At 37.8% G+C, this 17,875-nt stretch overlaps 1 protein-coding gene across 3 annotated transcripts in view; it reads left to right on the top strand.

Moving 5' to 3' along the window:
* Positions 1–17,875, top strand: part of GRID2 (glutamate ionotropic receptor delta type subunit 2) — a gene marked incomplete at both ends in the record, with an annotated part of 1,350,985 nt that overhangs the window by 1,181,555 nt on the left and 151,555 nt on the right. For all 3 annotated transcript variants that reach the window (XM_080932483.1, XM_080932484.1, XM_080932482.1), the window contains one exon: positions 12,491–12,657. In XM_080932483.1, the coding sequence (XP_080788609.1) occupies positions 12,491–12,657 (167 nt within the window). The remainder of the gene's footprint in view (positions 1–12,490; positions 12,658–17,875) is intronic.

Here is a 17,875-nt window from a genome sequence, read left to right as displayed (position 1 = left end):
TGAAGGTTTGATAGTATTCATTGAAAACTTACCAGTTTCAGTGAGCATAAAGTACATATAAAACAAACGTAACATGGAAATAGTCCAAGTTCTCTTGGTGTGTATAGATTAAACATAATGATTTTTAAATACCAGGGATTGCCACAAGACTGCATTCTTAGCTCTTGAATTATTAATAATTTAATGTATAGGAGTACCCTCTGAGAGGGTACTATACACTTATTTTTTTTAATAAGAAGGACTAAGGCTTCCACATTTTGGTCTTCCTTCTTTTTGAGCTTCATCTTGTCTGTGAGTTGTTTCTTGGGTATTCAGAGCTTTCTGGGACTGGTATCAAAGAGGAACACTCTTCCACTGTTGGTAGGGTTGCAAGCTGGTACAACCACTCTGGAAATCAGTCTGGCGGTTCCTCAGAAAATTGGACATAGTACTACCTGAAGACCCAGTTATTCCATTTCTAGGTATATGCCCCAGAGATGCTCCAACATATAACAAGGACACATGTTCCACTATGTTAATAGCAGCCTTATTTATAATAGCCAGAAGCTAGAAAGAACCCAGATGTTTTTCAGTAGAGGAATGGATACAGAAATTGTGGTACAATTACACAATAGAGTACTATTCAGCTACTAGAAACAATGACTTTATGAAATTCCTAGGCAAATGGATGGATCTAGAGAATATCACCCTGAGTAAAGTAACCCAATCACAAAAGAACAGACATAATATGCAGTCACTGATAATTGGATACAAGCCATTCTATTTTATGTATTATTCTAAATAGCCAGGTATAATACTAAATAGAAATGAGGCAACCCAGTAACATATGATCTCATGAGACTAGCTGTGTTTCTAAGATTATACATGTTGTGTTTTATAAAAATAGAGAGAGAAAAAGTATCTTTGGTGGATGTGTAGTCAGGTGTGAAGGAGAGGGTCCCTTTGAGGGCCCATGCTAAGGTAACCCTTCCCCCTTGAGGGACCAGCCTCACAGCAGAATAGAGTTTACTCAGGGCATGGGGAGGGTGGTTTGATAAAGTAGAAACAGAGAAAGGCAGAGAAAGAGAGAAAGAGAGACGGGGAAGTGAGGAAGAGAGGGAGAGACAGACAGACAGACAGAGATGGAGAGACAGAGTGAGACAGAGAGAGAATAGAGGAGTGAAGGCCAGCCATGAGCATGTAAGAGAGACAAAACGCCAACATTCCCCCATTTTGGTTTAATTAAAATGGAAAAAATTAGAAAGGGGTGATGGTGGAGCAGGAATAGAGTTGTCATGGTCTTTAGCTACTTCCTGCTGACTTTGGGGTAGCATGTCTCTAGGAAAACTAAAGAAATGGATATAGGAATGTTGATCCAGTCTTAGGAGAGTTAGCTGTTTCCTTGCTTACCAGGGTCTGTGAAACCATCTGTGGATCAGAAGGAACAGTTTCAGTAGAAGTGTCTGTGTCTATGAGAAAAGATTGGGGCAACCGGGGCTTGCTTCTCTGGACCATCCTGGACATAGGAAAAGCCTGGGCTTGACAGGATTCTGAAAGATATGTATTATAGGTAGAGGATAAGGCAAAGTATGTTTAAGAGAAAAAAATCTATGTGTACATTTGGAAGATTAGGTGTACCTTTGAAAATACATTTGAAACCCTTATGTCTTGGTGTTTGAGAGAGACAGGAGTCCCAATCTCAGGAACAGGAGAGGAATACCATCCTCTGAAATTGGTAGATATACTTACCTGGATGGAGTTTATTTGGCCCATGATGGGTAGATCTGAGTGGGCTTCCTGTAGCTTATAAGTTTACAACAGAGATATACTTTTTAACAACATGAACAGCAAGGCGAGCTTAGGGAAAACAGAAACCTTTCGTGAAGCAGAAGAAACAATATGAGCTTTTTTCCTTCTCTCTAGGGGACTGAATATGTGTGAGTATACATGTATATGTATGTGTATATGTATATACCCAATTTTAAGTTTATAATTGAGAGACAAAGGAAACTAAAAATCTTGACCTTGTGAACACAGTTGATCCTACAGCAAGAGAAACACCTTAAGTCTACATTTAAAGTGCTATCAATTCAAACACAGGTTTGAGCAGGATAGCTTATAGTGTAGATTGAGCATGAGAAACATGTTAAATTTAGTTTAAAAAAATCAAGGAACACTTGAATTTGGAATTTATGATTATATAGTTGGATCCTTTATTGGAATGATTTATTAGGGTTAAGCAAATTTGTAAGAACTCAGATAATGTTAGGACAGTGGCATTGCAAGAAGAGGGGATATGAAGCATTTACTTGCTGGAAACTGAGTGTAGGTAAGAAGTAGCTGGTTAGGTCTGTGAAAGCTTACATCTGAACTTGTGGATTGTTTATTTTGAAGTCTGTAAGAATTCTGGCACTCTTAGCTAGTGAATAAATTTATTAATGAGCAAATGTAGTGGTGCATTACCTTAGGTCTGTTTTCTAGCTGTCATGTTGCAGTTAGCTTAGCTGTCAATGTAGTCAGAAATCTTGGGAAGGATAAATTATAACCTAGGAGTCATGCATTAAATGTATTAAAATGACAGAGTTTCATCTATGTCCACTACCTGAACAGTTCCCATGGCCCCATGGTCTTCGTGGCAACTTGGGAGGAGTCAGTCAGGCTGTTAAGCCCAGAGGATGAAGAGATTTTCTCTGTGGAATAGATATGTGTGAATTGAGAATGACCCACTTTGACTTAGACAATATGAGACATTAATCTCTCAGAGACTAAGCCCTGGCAGTGGGCAAGGTTATGGTGGTGTATCTCAGTGGTCATTGTACCACAGTTCAGTCTCTTGGAACTGTGAATATATATTCTTAGGGAGTAGCTGTCAGGCTTTGAAAGTCTCTGTCATAAGCTTAAACATTTAATGGTTCATTTGGTAGATTTCTGAAAATATTGAGAGCAGTATCTATTGAGCATAATCTGATTATAGTTTCTCACCTCCAAATCCTCCCCACCACCCTCCCTAACAAATCTACATTCTTTCTTGAACTTTCTCATTAGAAAACTAACCGACTTCCAGAAGAAGAGAGACAAAATTAAAATAAGATAAAATAAAAACAAATGTAGGAACAGAACAGCAAAGGACCAAAAGAAAATCACCACCAGACACCAGACACATACAGAGATAGAGACACAGAAATCCCCTAAAATCATGAGATCAGAAACCATAAAATATATAAGCAAAAAACCAGCTGGGAAAGGTGGATGGATGATAGAGGAAGAAAAAGGAAAAGGAGAAGGAGGAGAAGGGGAGAAAAAGAAGAGAAAAAACAGAGGAGGAGAAGAATGAGCAGCAGGAGGAGGAGGAAAACGAAAAAGGAGAAGAAGAAACAAGATCAGATGAAGTATTATGATACAAAAATACCTCCAAAAATACCACTGAGATAATTTTTACTTTGACATTTATTGTAGAACATAGAGGCCTACTCTTAAGAGTGGTTTGTATACAAATTTTTCATCATTTCTAAAGGAGCCCTGGGGATATATGCATGTGCATGCACACTCACACAGACAAATTTACACATACATAAGTAAATTGAATACATCTTGGAAACTAAGAAATTCAATAAGATATTTCCTTCTTGGCAAAACTACATTATTACCAGAAAGAATTTACATGCAACAATGAAAGTTCAAGACAAGTATTACAAACAGAAAAAAAAAATGAAGACATTTCAAAAGAGTTAAATGACCATGGTAAATCCCTTTACAGCCCATTCACAGAGTAAATTTTGCCTGTTTACCCTTCTGACTTCTTTGCTCCAGTCACAAATCCTAGCCAGCACTAAGATTGTATTAATTAGATCAGATGATTAGTGTTTTCTAATGTGTTGAATGTCTCTACCACAACTTACTGGCCTTGATCATTTATGCACTTATAAAGTAATCATCAGGTGGTGAAGGTTCAGACTTCACGAATAGATAGACACATTGTAAGAGAAGTGATTTAGTGGGTTATTTCCAGGATGTGTCTATTACAAAAGTCATCTCTGACTCTTGTACATCTTTTCTCATTGTCCTCCATTTCCCTGGCCCTTACACTTTTTTTGCCTCCTCTTCCTCAGGGCCCTGAGGGGACAGATGTGGTGGAGGCATCCCTTTCACTGCTGAATGTTCCAAGGTCTCTTTCTTTGCATTATGCCTGCCTACATCTCTGTATTATTCACATCGGCTGCAGGAAGAAGATTCTCTGGTGATTGCTTGGCAAGACACTTATCTATGAGTTTAGCAAAATGATACTAGGGTTAATCTTAGTGCCACATATTTTTGCTTGTTTGCTTATTTAGGGATGTTGTTTTTGTTTTATTTTTGTTTTTGAACAGTAGTATTTGCTTTCCCAACAAGTCCCTGAGCTATCTAGACTCAGGTTCTTGGTCACATAAGCAGTGACAGGTATGGGTTACACCTTGTGACCTGGACCTTAAGTCAAATCAGATATTGCTTGATTATCCCACAGACTTTGAACTACTACTCTTGTAGTTTATCTTGCAGGAGGACAGCACTGTAGATCAAAACCTTCTCTCTCTTTTCATCCAACATGAAATCCCCTGTGACTTTGGCTCTTGCAAAGCCAAGTTTCCTTGGGTCTGGAATCACTCTTGTGTGATGACATCCAACTAAATATGCTTTTCATGAAAATAAAGTTGGAGTGTTAAAACAGTGTATTCTTCATCCAATAGAAAGATCAGGGCTTAATCTTGGAGAGATTTGTCCCCAGATCTCTACAGGTTCTCTCCTGAAAACCAATCAGAGCCTTGGTCTCCTTATACTCATCATGTGGGTTAAACATTTTGAAGATGTCTATCTCGGTAAGCATTCTGAATCTCCTTGCTGACAATGTAGGTCCAAAATGGTTATAAAGCAGGAAAGCAATTTCAACTTGTTTTCAAACAAGTTACAGTATTTCAAAAAATAGTTGCATTATTAGTAAAGAATCTGACATATTTCTAACTCTAAGAACACACTGTTATTTAATATTTTTAAAAGTGCTAACTGCTCACTGAAATTCTGTCACAAACGACATATAACATTCAGCTCATTCTTTGCCTGGCTTCCCATGACTTTTTTCAAAAACATAATTAAATTTGTATAAAAAAGAATATTTTAATGTAATTTTCTGCCCTGTCATTTTCAATGTTTTTTTTTTTTTTTATAATAGAGAAGGACATTCTTTTTTTCTTTACCTCAAAAGTGTAAATCAAAAACATTTTGGCAACAGTCATTTTTTAATTTACTATCTTTGTTTATTTAGTAGATGTTTTCATGTGTGTTAACAGAAGATACTTTTAAATATTAGTGTTCACTAATTTTAAACATTTTCATATACTCTTTATGAAATATATGTGTGCCATATAATGAATATATCAAAGTAGACTTGAAATTTCAAATAATGCACATAAAAATATGGTAGGCCAATAGTTGAAGCAGCTGTAAACAAAACCATACCTGTGTATTTGAATGTGTGTATGTATGTGTGTATATGTGTATGTATGTGTATATGAACACTTAAATGTGGACTTGAACATGATTAACTGTGCTGCATAAGTTCAGAAGTGATGAATACTGCTAAATTATCAATTTGCCTATATTTGAAGAGGACAGCACCAAGATCCACATGTAATAAATATTAAAGCCATCTCATCTTGAAGACTTATGCTGCAGTGAATTACAAGAACAACTATAGGTCTAGTCTGAGTTAATCATGACTCTGTGACTGTAACTCACATTGATTTCATCACTGCATCGACTACTGACCATTACTTAAACCTATATTGAAGTGTGGAATACGAGTTAGAATTTATTTTGTAGAACTTATTCTCAGATCTTTTCATTTTAATGTTTTCCATTCTCAGCCATATTTTAATTGCTAAACATTTCATCACAACTGTGAGAACCAGAAAAGCTTAGAGAGCAATGTTCACGTAGGGTTTTGTAATCACAGAAAGTAAATAGCCATCCTCCCCACAGTTTAACAAGCCAACTTTTTCTTTTAAAACGTCAGTCCTTTTATCTTAGCAATGTGATTTTAGAACATCAAAGAAGCTGCCATTCACATCTTGGGTCACAATATATTTATTTACATAAATGGTATTTCTCAAAGTCGATGCTCTGTGCCTTAAAGGTGGAGATGACTGTACCTCACCTGCATTTGCTTTCCTGTGGACAATGTCTCCAAATGGCTGCAGCCAATGGAATTGAGCCTGAGTTACAAATGGCCACTGATCATCAGCATAGCTTGGAAGAAGCCGAATCTTAGCTGCCATAGATTCGACTGTCTCAAAGTATTGGAACTATCAAAAAAAATTCATAGGAAAGAGCACTTTATGAATCTAAAAATGTCTTACATGTTATTTATTCTCATTAAAAATAAATATATACTGGATGCTGTCAATAAGAAAACATATTCCCTTACTGTTTTCATTTAAATCTCATCTCTCCAAAAGACTATGATTGCTAGTTTCGGTGGATTTAGGTTTTGAAGTGAGCCTATAAGAAATTAGTAAATTAAAGCTTGGTACATGAATGAATATTGATCTCTCAATTCATATCAAGTTTAGTAGAATGGTAGATGGTAAGTGTATTTGCTTATAGTTTGGGCTTCCATAGTTACCATGGAGGATGCTACCTAATGAACTACTGAGTGCTTTCTTCATCACTTCATGATGGGAATATTGGAATAGAAGCATAGGAACAAGGACAGTCCCCAGATGGAAAGAAATGTGTCATCTTCCATTGAACACTGAGGAGTATAGGTTTTCAAATGTATTTTTTTCATTTTTCTCTTTACTGGGCCAGAAATGTAAATATTTGAGAAAATAATATTGAAAGTTTACATTTCCTCATCTGACAGGAAGGAACTTAGAAAAACAATGATTAGCTTAGTAGAGTGTGCGTGAACAAGACGTGGTCTCCACAGACTATCTGTGTTTAATCAGCCAGGTACATAGATATGGAACTTAAATATTTAAATTTTTCTACGACTATTTCAGTCAACCAGAATATTTGAGCAGACTATCTCAGTTCCTTTCCATGAAAATGAATTTCCTCTGTGTTTCAACAGAAGTGAGGTACATGACTGTGGATTATATTACTGTCGTTGTGTGACTTGTCTCAATGATCCACTTGTAAATAGATTATGGAAAGGGGCTCAAGACTTATATCACCCTCAAAAATCCAGCTCCAAAGTCTTACAAGATGCATGAAAACTTCCAGCATACATCTCAATGGAAAGTCCTTAAACTGAACATGAAGCAGTTCTGTAGCTATACTGTAGGAATCTAGCAATCAAACTGTCTCTAAGGTTGGCACCCTCAAACTGTTCCTCTGGAATTGTGATAAGGCCTTCTGTCCTGAGCATCAATAGATATCAATATCCACCAATCGCAACAGGACCTGTTTTTAAATAGTATTCTTTTTAATTTTTATTTTATTGAAAATAGTAATTTTTCATGCAATATATTCTTGTAACAATTTCCCCTCTTCCAACTCCTCTGAGATTATTTCCATGTCTTTATTAAAGGAGAATTTGATACAACCTGTGCATCATAGTCATAAATCAGTGACTTTTTATATATCCTAACTACCCACCCACCTTTCTGTTTTCTTCATTTTTCCCAATCAGGTTCATTTTCTGGTGCCCAACTATTCTTAGAGATAGGGCATGCCCTGGACAATTGTCACCTACCAGGGTTCACATCATTGAAGAAAGATGACTTTTCTTCTTCCAGAAGCCATCAAATGCCAAAAGCACCTCAGCTAGTAATATGATTCTGTGCCTGGCCACCCCCTCCATGCGAAGATATTGTCTGGAGTGAGCTGTTGCCACTCTTGTGCATGCTGTTGCAATTGCTGTGAGATTGTGTGTTCAGTTCTCCTGTTGTGTCCAGAGAAGATTGTTTTCCTGGAGGGGCCCCCTGTCCCAGCTCTTCTCTTGGTTATTCCTCTTCTGCCACAACGTTTACTAAGCACTGGGAAGATGGCTGTGTCCAGTCAGGGCTGAGCATTCTACGTTCTCTTTTCCTCTGTACATTAACCAGTTGGGGAGTGTGACTTTTTCTCAAAGACAATTCAAGAATCTTCTCTGATGAAGGGTGAGAGATGCACTGATCTATAGGTATAGTGGTAATTCATGAACTGTCTTTGTAAAACTATGTTCATACACGATTGAGTTCTCCCCCAGGGTCAAAGACCACAGGTTCTTGGCCCCATTGAGAGTACTGGAAATGAGCTCCATCTCATGGAGCAGGCATTAAATCCAATCAGGAAGTTGTTGGCTACTCCCACAAAATCATTTCACTATGTACAAATAGTTATATACTATCAGACAAGTCATTATTATAATGTGTAGAGTTTAAAGATGGTGAGATTTTTTTCTAAAGGTTTCTTTGTTCCAACAGTGTACCACAGGTTCTTAATACCTCTACTTTGGGATCTACACATGGAAAACAGCAGCAGTAGACATCCTTTTGTGGTCTTTCTCACAGTTGGGTCTGAGATATATGAAGAGCAAGCACCTTTCTTAGCCTAGAACAAAGCCCCACATTTTTGAATAAATCAACGCCATTCATTTCAGCTGCTAATCCAAACAAGGCATCAAGAACAAAGGCTAGTTGAAAACTTTTGAAACACCTACCACCTAGTCAGATGTATTGGACACTTTCTAGACCAGCTTCTCAATTATTTTCTCTATTGCAAAATTGGCTATAGACTTTGCTGATGAGTATTTTCTCCATAGTTTAAACTTGGTAGTTTAAAACCATCCAAAGGACAGTGGTTGCATATATGTTAAGAAATGAAAATTTGCCAGGAACCTTTTAAAAATTGTTTCATTGGGCTTTCTATACGCTATCATCACACAGTTTTAATGCTTTCTTTTAAAAGTTCACTCGTAGAGCTTCCTAACATAAGTTGCTAGAATAACATATGTGATAACAATGATAATGTTGCCATATATTGGGGTACAATGGCACAGCTCACAAAGTGCTAACTATACCACAATAATTCTTAGTAGCAAAGTAAGATGTCCCTAACCATGAGGACCATTTTAAAAATATTATAATAGGTCTTAGGTGGTATAGTGGCTATTTGACAGAGAATAGGAAAAAATCAAAATGGGTTCCTAAATGAAGTTTTAAGGTCACTGATATATCACACAAAGCAGTAAGGTCAGACCAGGAAGCATGGAAGTAGACCTCAGTGAAAAAGGATGCACCTAATCTGGCAGAGACTTAAAGTGACAGGGTGTGGGCATATGGAGAGGATACCTGCTCAAAGGAGAAAGGGAGAAAATATAAGAGGAGTGACCACAGGAGAGGAGATCAGGAGGCTGAGCAGTGTTTGGGATATAGATGGATAGATAGATAGATAGATAGATAGATAGATAGATAGATAGATAGATGACAGACAGAAAAATAAAATTTTAAAAAGAAATAAAAACATGAATAAAATATTGAAAAAAATAAAAGGAAAATTATAAAACTATGCCTGGTAACTACTAGGACCCAATCTGTCTCTTTTAATTTTAAAATTGTATAAATTGTATGCCTTTAATGCTAGCACCTAGTAAGCAGAACCGGGCTATTCTCTGTGAGTTCAAGGTCAGCTTGGTGAGTTCCAGGACAGCCAGAGCTATGTAGTGAGACTTTGCCTCAATTTAAGAAAAGAAAATAAAAAATAAAGACAGCAACAAGAACAAGAACAACAACAACAACAACAACAATAATAATAAATCTTGATCTGCATTGTTTGGAATGATTTGAGGAAAACATATGTTTTATCATATACACATATATATGTCAGTTTTAAATCCTGATGCACAGAGTAAGTTTCAGGACAGCTAGGTTTACACAGAGAAAACCTGCTTCAAAAAAACAAAACTAAAGGTATAAAATGACTGTTGTAAGTATTAACAATTGTCATAAAGAATTATTTCAATTTGTTCTGAGAGAGGGTCTCATTGTTTAGCCCTGGTTGGCCTGAAACTCAATAACATAGATGACACTGGTCTAACACAGGGATATGACTGCTTCTGTCTCCTGAGTTCTGTGATTAAAACCACTATACCTGTCAAATAATCAGTTGGCACGCATTTATAAGATTGTTTTGAATTTTGTGAGTATGTGTGTGTGTGTGTGTGTGTGTGTGTGTGTGTGTGTGTGTGTGTGTGTGTGTTTACATCCCCTCAGAATACAGAGGTATCTGAAGCTGGAGTTACTTGGTTGCAAGCCACATGAACTTGGGTCCTCTAGAATAGCAGGAAACACTTTTAACCAGTGAACTATCTCTTTGACCCTACTTCAATTTTTATGAAGCTCTGCTCCTTTGTAAGATGTAGTTTTCTAGTACTATGTTAACACTGAATCAGCGTCTCTTTTCCATTTTCTTCTTTCTCACATGTTTATGCATGTCACGGGTATGGGGGTGCACACATGGATACACGTGCACATCTGTGACATTCTGAGGCCAGAAATTGGTGTTGGGAATTTTCCTCCATCCCTCCTCCACATTATTCCCTGTGGCAGACAGTATAGGTGAGCTGCCCTACCCACCCAGGACTTACCTGGGACCTGGGGATCTGATTCTTTGATCCTTTTGCTTGAATAGTAAGCAGTTTAGTCACTGAGCCATTGCCAGTGCCCTGTTTTCCTTTTAATAATAGTACATTTTCCTTTTAATATAAATAGGCTAACTTTAGGGCTAGTTATTTGTTCTATGAAGTCATTAAATTGTATCTTTACGTTTTGTAGTTTTCTAGACAAACTATTGAGATATTTATCATAATTGATGCTTTTATTCATTTTTTAAATTTTAAATTTATTTTGTGTATGTATTTTGCTTACATGCATGTCAGTGTACCATATGCATGCATAGGGGACATGGAGTCCATGAGTGTCAGATCCCCTTAGATTGCATTTACAGGATGTCATAAGATAACATTTCGGTGCTAGGAATCAACCCCATGTCCTCTAGAATAGGGGTTGCAACCCCTTGGAGGGGTGTGGTCCAAATGACTCTTTCAAAGGAGTCACTGAAGTCCACAAGAAAGGGCAGCACATGGTGTGATACATTATGATTCGCAACAGTAGCAAACTTTCAGTTATCAAGTAGCAGTGAAAAGAATTTTGTGATTGGTGTCACCATAGCATGAGGAACTGTATTAAAGGGTCTCAACATTAGAAAGGTTGAGACCACTGTTCTAGAAAAGGAGCTCTCCTCTCCTGCCCCTTCATAATAAATGTGTCCACTTGGTCAATTTTACTACTGTGACATGATACCTGAGAAAAAAGCTTCAGAGTAGAAGGACCACAGTTTCTTAGGTTTGAGACCATGGTTGCTTGGCATTGTTGCATCTGACATGTATGTGGTATGGCAGAGAGCATCATGAGGGAAGGGTGTGAAGAGAGGAGAGGAGAGAATAACTCTGTGCCCTGGGGTTGGCTAGAAACAGGGACAAAAAGGAAGGGCCCAAGGGCAAGAAATGTCTCATAAATCAGTCAGCCTGTTGTCACGTATTATGCCCCAGTTCCCATGAGCCTATGCGGCTATGATTCTGCCAATGAATAATCCACTAATGAAGTCCACACCCTTATTATTCATCCACTTCTGAACCGTACCACCAGCTGCAGCCTTAGCATTTCACACATGACCTGTGGAGGGTAGGAAAGATATGACAAATCCAAATCATAATGGCAGGCTCCCATATGAACTATTGTTGACTGAAAAAAAATCACTAGAATATATTCTAGATGACTCACTATTAATTTATGCTCTCAAATGATACACAAGATTACAGAATTGTTTTCCTCTTTGAAATGACCATCAAGGAAAGGGGCTTCTTTGAAAATGAAGATATAACATAAAATAAAAATTTCCAATACATGCTAACAAAACACCCAAAAAAGACTTATTACACACTAATTGTAAGAGCTCCATAATTGTATTTGGAAAAATATGAAGCCTGTTGAACAAAAAAAAATGCAGAGTGAGGTTTATGTAGAGAGCAGTATTAGAAATTTCTCCTTAATGTGAATAGTGAGCATTTAAGTAAAAAATAGGTCATGATGAAGCCATACAGGGTGTGAAAAAATGAGCCTAGTTTAGAGGTCTAGTAGCCTAACAGAATCAGCATCTCTCAAGAATTCTAGAAGTATAGTGCTGGAGGGTCCTATGAATGACCATCTAAGTGGTAAGACATACTACAAGCTTAGAAGCATGTCTTTAATATTCTTGCAGTCTACACGACATCTGTAATTCAGGGATGCTTTTACTATGAGCCACACTGCCTGAAAGCATGAATACTAGTCTATCTTCACCACATTTCCAGAATTAAAGAGCTATAGACTAACAGCAACACAAATAGGAATTTACTTAAATACTTATAACCCATAATTTCTGCATGTACTATTGTAATACTTACTGTTCTATAAATTTTAAGTCCTATTTTGGTTTTCCCCCCATAATCTCACAGGTAAAATATGGAAACTATGCTTTTGTATGGGACGCAGCTGTGTTGGAATATGTGGCTATCAATGACCCCGACTGTTCCTTCTACACTGTTGGAAATACTGTTGCTGACAGGGGGTATGGCATCGCACTGCAACATGGCAGCCCCTACCGTGATGTCTTTTCACAAAGGTAAGGTTGTTAAGTCATCTATATAAAAAAGGAGGAAATTTAGACCCTTAAAAATATACTAGACAACACTGTCTGGTCCATCACATTTTCCTTTGTGTTACAAAAAGCATTGCACAGAACCAGTTCCTAGAAGTGGGTCTTACAAGAAAATTCTTGTGTAAAACATGTCCTACCTCTCCATAAATAAGAGGAAAGTGTGGTCGTATATAACTTCTTTGACTCTCCGAAGTTGTATGTGCCAAGTAGAGTGAACAATTACAACAGAAGTCTTCATGGTAGAAAGTGAACAGCATAAAGCTGTGGAAATTAACTTATTTGTGAAAATATTACAGCACAAATATACTTCAGGACCAAAGTAGAATACTAACTTGCAGATATATACCTGGGATATCTTCATCTGAATTTAATGAAGAAAATGGTAAAATCATTAAAATTCTCTGGTATTAAAGTGCATATGAGATGTCCATCATGGAACACCAGGAAAAGGTCATAACGATAGTACATCCAGCTTCAAACTAGAATGTTCCACGACCGGAAATTGTTTAAGAAAGTTTGGCAGTATATTTAACATTAATAATTTCGGTTGGAAAGGATCACACTGCCTCGCTCTAGTTATACAACAAATTTTGGCTTCAGAGAGCATTGCTGTCTTTTAAGCAGAGATATTGTTTATGTGACACTAATTGTTCCCTCTAATAATTGTTACTCACTAGAAGGTAGTGCCAGCAGAGAAGAGAGGCACTTAGGTTCGGGCAGTAAGCACAAAGCAAAAATTTCCACTGTGGTTATTCAAATCGTAAGATACCAAAAGGGCAGGAAATTCAGAGGAGCAATGTATAATTAGGCTACTATCTATATGAAGTAACTTTATCCCAACAGAAGAGTCTAAACCTCACTTTACATTTGAGAAAACTTCTCCGAAGGTTTATAGTTTCCAAAGTCACAAAGCTGAGAGGCAGAGCTGACCTTGGACCCTATGCTACCATGTCCACAGCCTATTCTATGCATGGGTGCTGAACTTGAGTAAGGACTGTGCAAACTGCCAGCTTTCCTGTTCAGGTAGTTACCTTCACAGTAGAGTGCTGGGTATCTGTTTTACTCAAATGTAGATGAGTTTTACTAATGTAAGCAGCCAAAGAGAGAAGCCTCCATTAAAAGAGCAGATGGTAAAAACAGAAACTGTCTTAGCTGAGCAAAGGCAAACCACATGTCCATCAGAAATGGAAAGCTGGGATGATGCTTCAGGATTTCTTCTATCCTGTCATCTTTTCCTACAAGTAGCTCAAAGCTCTAGTTAACCAAGTTGCTAATTCTTCCTTCCTAGAAGAACTTTAATCCATTGTGATTGTAATGGGTAGAATCCAAACCCCCTCTTACCTAACTGATATCACAGTTATTTGGGCAGCTGGAGCAGGAGTCACAGGCAATTGTAAGCTGTCTTACGTGGCTTCTGGGGACAGAACTCTGACTTCTGAAGTCTGGAGCCTTTAATGAGTCAACAGGACGATAATTAGTATGCTCACTTCCACCTCTCTAAGCATCCTTCCTTGCAGAGGTAGGGCGACCTGCTCCGTGATCAAATGATCCTAACAGCAATAACACACGCAACAAGCTTTGTGTGCTTCTCATTCATACAAGAAAGAAATCTGTCCTTTTAGCATAACTGTGCTTCTTCCGCTCCACATAGGGGGTTCGTCTGAGGTCATATTTACCCCAGGCTGAGCCATCTGTGGTAGAATCCACACTAGTGTCTGAGATGACCTGGTGAAAGGAATCGTGAACTCTACTGTCCCTACAACAAACCCAAAGGAGGGCTGAGATACTGAAAAGTATGGAAACATGGGAGAAAGAATCACATCCCATCCCTATCACTCACCACACACTTCTGCACGTTACTCCTCTACAGTTTCCATGCCAACTAGCTCCACCCCTTGTCCTCACAACATGTGTAGGTAGGTGCTATTGGCATCCCATTTTGTAGTCAGAAAAATCTGACAAAGTAACCGTTCTGCTGATGGTTAAATTATAGTTAATAAGTGGCTGGGCTGAGATTTGAACCTTCAAAGTCTGAAATAAATTAAAAAATAAAAGGAATATGAGGCAGGAGGACTCTATGTGCTTACCTGGTGGACTGTGAATAGGAAGGAGACAGGATGAGGAGAAAGTGAGAAAATGTGTTTGTGTACATTAAATTTGCAGTGGATGTCCATGTTTAAAAAAAATAGAAGTACAAGATAGGAGGTTCAGTGGGGTGAATAAAAGAGATACAGAGTTAGGATACAGCTGTCTGTACAAAGTAAGAAAGAGCCATTGGGAGACAGTATGTTGAAAGAATCAAGCCCTAGTTCTGACATTAAATAAGAAAGAGAAAGATGGGGGGAAAAAAAGTGCCTTCAGAATGAGTAAAAACAGCAATCTGTGAACCTTCCATTCCTAGAAAGGATCATTCCTGAGCTGCATGAGTATTCTGTGGCTATTTTATATTTTTAAATAAATCTCAAGGCCAGCTCAGCTATGCTCACCCTGAGACAGCTCCTGTCAACCTTGAAGCAAGTGTCAGAGCACCTGGGGGACCCGACAAAACAGTCATTTTTGGCCTCCAGCCCTAGCATTTCTGATTCTGAAGTGAGTATAAGTTTCATTTTTACCAGGTTCCAGTGTGACTATCATAGTCACACTGAGAAATTCTACTTTAATAGGTGTTTGTTAACTTTCCTGTTCTATCCTATTACTCTTTCCAACCGATCTCTTTTGTCGCTTCTTTTGTCTCTTCTGCTCAGTGGTATATTTCACGACATTTGGAGATACTTTTATATCTGTAATACAATCATATGTCGATGACTCCAGCATTCTTTTAACCTCGTGTAACTGTTATGAGATATCACTACGGATGACCATTGTGCTTAGTCAATTAGGGAATCTGGTGTGCTGCCAGAAATCCTAGCAGATAGGAGGCTGGGGCAAGAGAATCATAAGGTCAATTTCCTCTAGATAGCAAAACCCTAACTCACAAGGACATGAACACGTGAAATCTACAGAACAAAAGTATAGCAAAGGAAACATGAGAAAAATCAGGGATTGTTCACATCAATATACAAGTTACACATTAATTTGATGCTGTGATTTCTGTTTTATATCTACCCAATTTAACCGTATTTAATTTTTTTTACTTCATTGACCATGAAATCATCTTCACCAAACAAAAGACGTTTGAAGTCAGATATTTTGGCCTATCTTTTAAATTTTCTCAGGTGGCCTTTGCCTCCATGGATTGCCCCCAGGGAATCACCACGGACCAGCTGAAGTCTCTACAACTCAGTCTAGTCACCAAAACAGTTCTTTTCCTTCAAAGACTTGAGTATTGACATTAACTGGCACTAGGTCACCACATGCATATCCATTGTCTCTGTGGCAGTAATTTGACATCTGTTTACAGTCCCTGGATAGTAAAAATACTACCAGTTATAGTCACTGTATCTTTCATAGTTTTCATAGTGGGAGAAGAAAAGTTTACAAGGAGAGTTTTCATTGTTTGAGAAAGGAAATTGTGTGGCCTATATACCAAGGCTCATCCCTAGGGCTTCCCATCTGCATTGTAGCAAACACCCAGTAGCTCCCTGTGAGCTTAAACTAGAGGAGTGATGCTCTGTCATGTGTTGTAAAGTCATCTTAGAGGCTACTGCAAAGAAACGGAATCCAGAAAGGAAAGACCAGCACTGGACAAGTGACCCCGAGAGAAGTCAGATGACATATAATTCTAGAGTTTCATAGTAATCATCTTTGAGATTTCTCCCTGACAATAGATTTGTAGCCCTCAGCCTCTACTCTGTCTTCCAAACCACATGTTAACGAATGTAAGTCGGTAGCAAGTATGGAATTGGGCACAATGAAAATATGGACAGAAAGATACATAAAGGACCTACAAGTTACTCTCCTTCTTCCTGCTGTCTAAGGTACCCTTCCTACTGTGGGGATAAACTGATACGGTCAAAAGTAAATGGTTCGTTTCAGTTTACAGTTCAGCATCACAGTCCCTCGCTGACTACAGTCAGGGCAGGATCTCAAACAGGGCAGGAACTAAGAGGCAGGAGCTGACGCATAAGCCATAGAAGCACTATTCACTGGCTTGTTGCCCATGGTTTGCTCAGCCTGCTTTCTTTTTTTTTTTTTTTATTATTTTTATTTTTTTAAACAACTTTATTTTACAAAACAAAGATAAATGTACAGATTTTAAACATTTTTTGCTTAAAATTATACATTTTTGTCAGTACTTTTTTTTCAGATTTTAACATAATTTTTACATAAAACTATATGAATATATTTTTTAGTCAGTACTTGATTTTTTTTCAAGGTTTGATAGTATGCCTTGAAAACTTAATAATTACAATGAGCATAAAGTACATGTAAAACAAAATGTAACATGGAAATAGTTAAAGTTTTCTTGTTTTGTAAATATTTTTTATTGTTTTGTTTAGTTTTCTTTATTTCTTGGACTTCATACAGTCTGTAAGTTGTTTCTGGGGGAGTGCAAGCCTCTGGGGTTAGCATCCCAATATCAGTGACTGCATATTATGTCTGTTCTTTTGTGACTGGGTTATCTTACTCAGGATGATATTCTCTAGATGCAGCCATTTTCTTAAGAATTTGGTTAAGTCGTTGTTTCTGGTGGCTGAGTAGTATTCCATTGTGTATATGTACCACAATTTTTGTATCCATTCATCTTCTGAAGGACATCTGGGTTCCTTCCAGCTTCTGGCTATTATAAATAGAGCCACTATGAACATTGTGGTGCATATATCTTTGTTGTGTATTAAAGTGTCTCTGGGGTATATGCCCAGAAGTGGAATAGCTGGGTCTTCAGGTAGTACTATATCCAATTTTCTGAGGTATCGCCAGACAGATTTCCAGAAGAGTATCAACTAAGAGGCACAGTAAATATCTTCAACAAAATCATAGAAGAAAACTTCCCTACCCTCAAGAATGAGATGACCACAAGCATAAAAGAAGCTATCAGCCTGCTTTCTTAAAGCACTCATGAGCCCTAGTCCAGGATTTGCTCTTCCCACAGTAAGCTGGACCCCCTCACCTCCGTCATCAACCAAGAAAATGCACCACAGGGTGGCAACAGACCTTCTCCCTTCACACAGTCCAATATAGTGGGAGGAATTTTCACGACTTAAATTTTCCTCTTTCCAAATGGCCTGGCTTGTGTCAAGTT

The sequence above is a fragment of the Micromys minutus genome (genome assembly GCF_963924665.1).
Source record: "Micromys minutus genome assembly, chromosome: 18".
Taxonomy (NCBI): Eukaryota; Metazoa; Chordata; class Mammalia; order Rodentia; family Muridae; genus Micromys; species Micromys minutus.
This window is presented reverse-complemented; position numbering and strand designations above follow the sequence as displayed.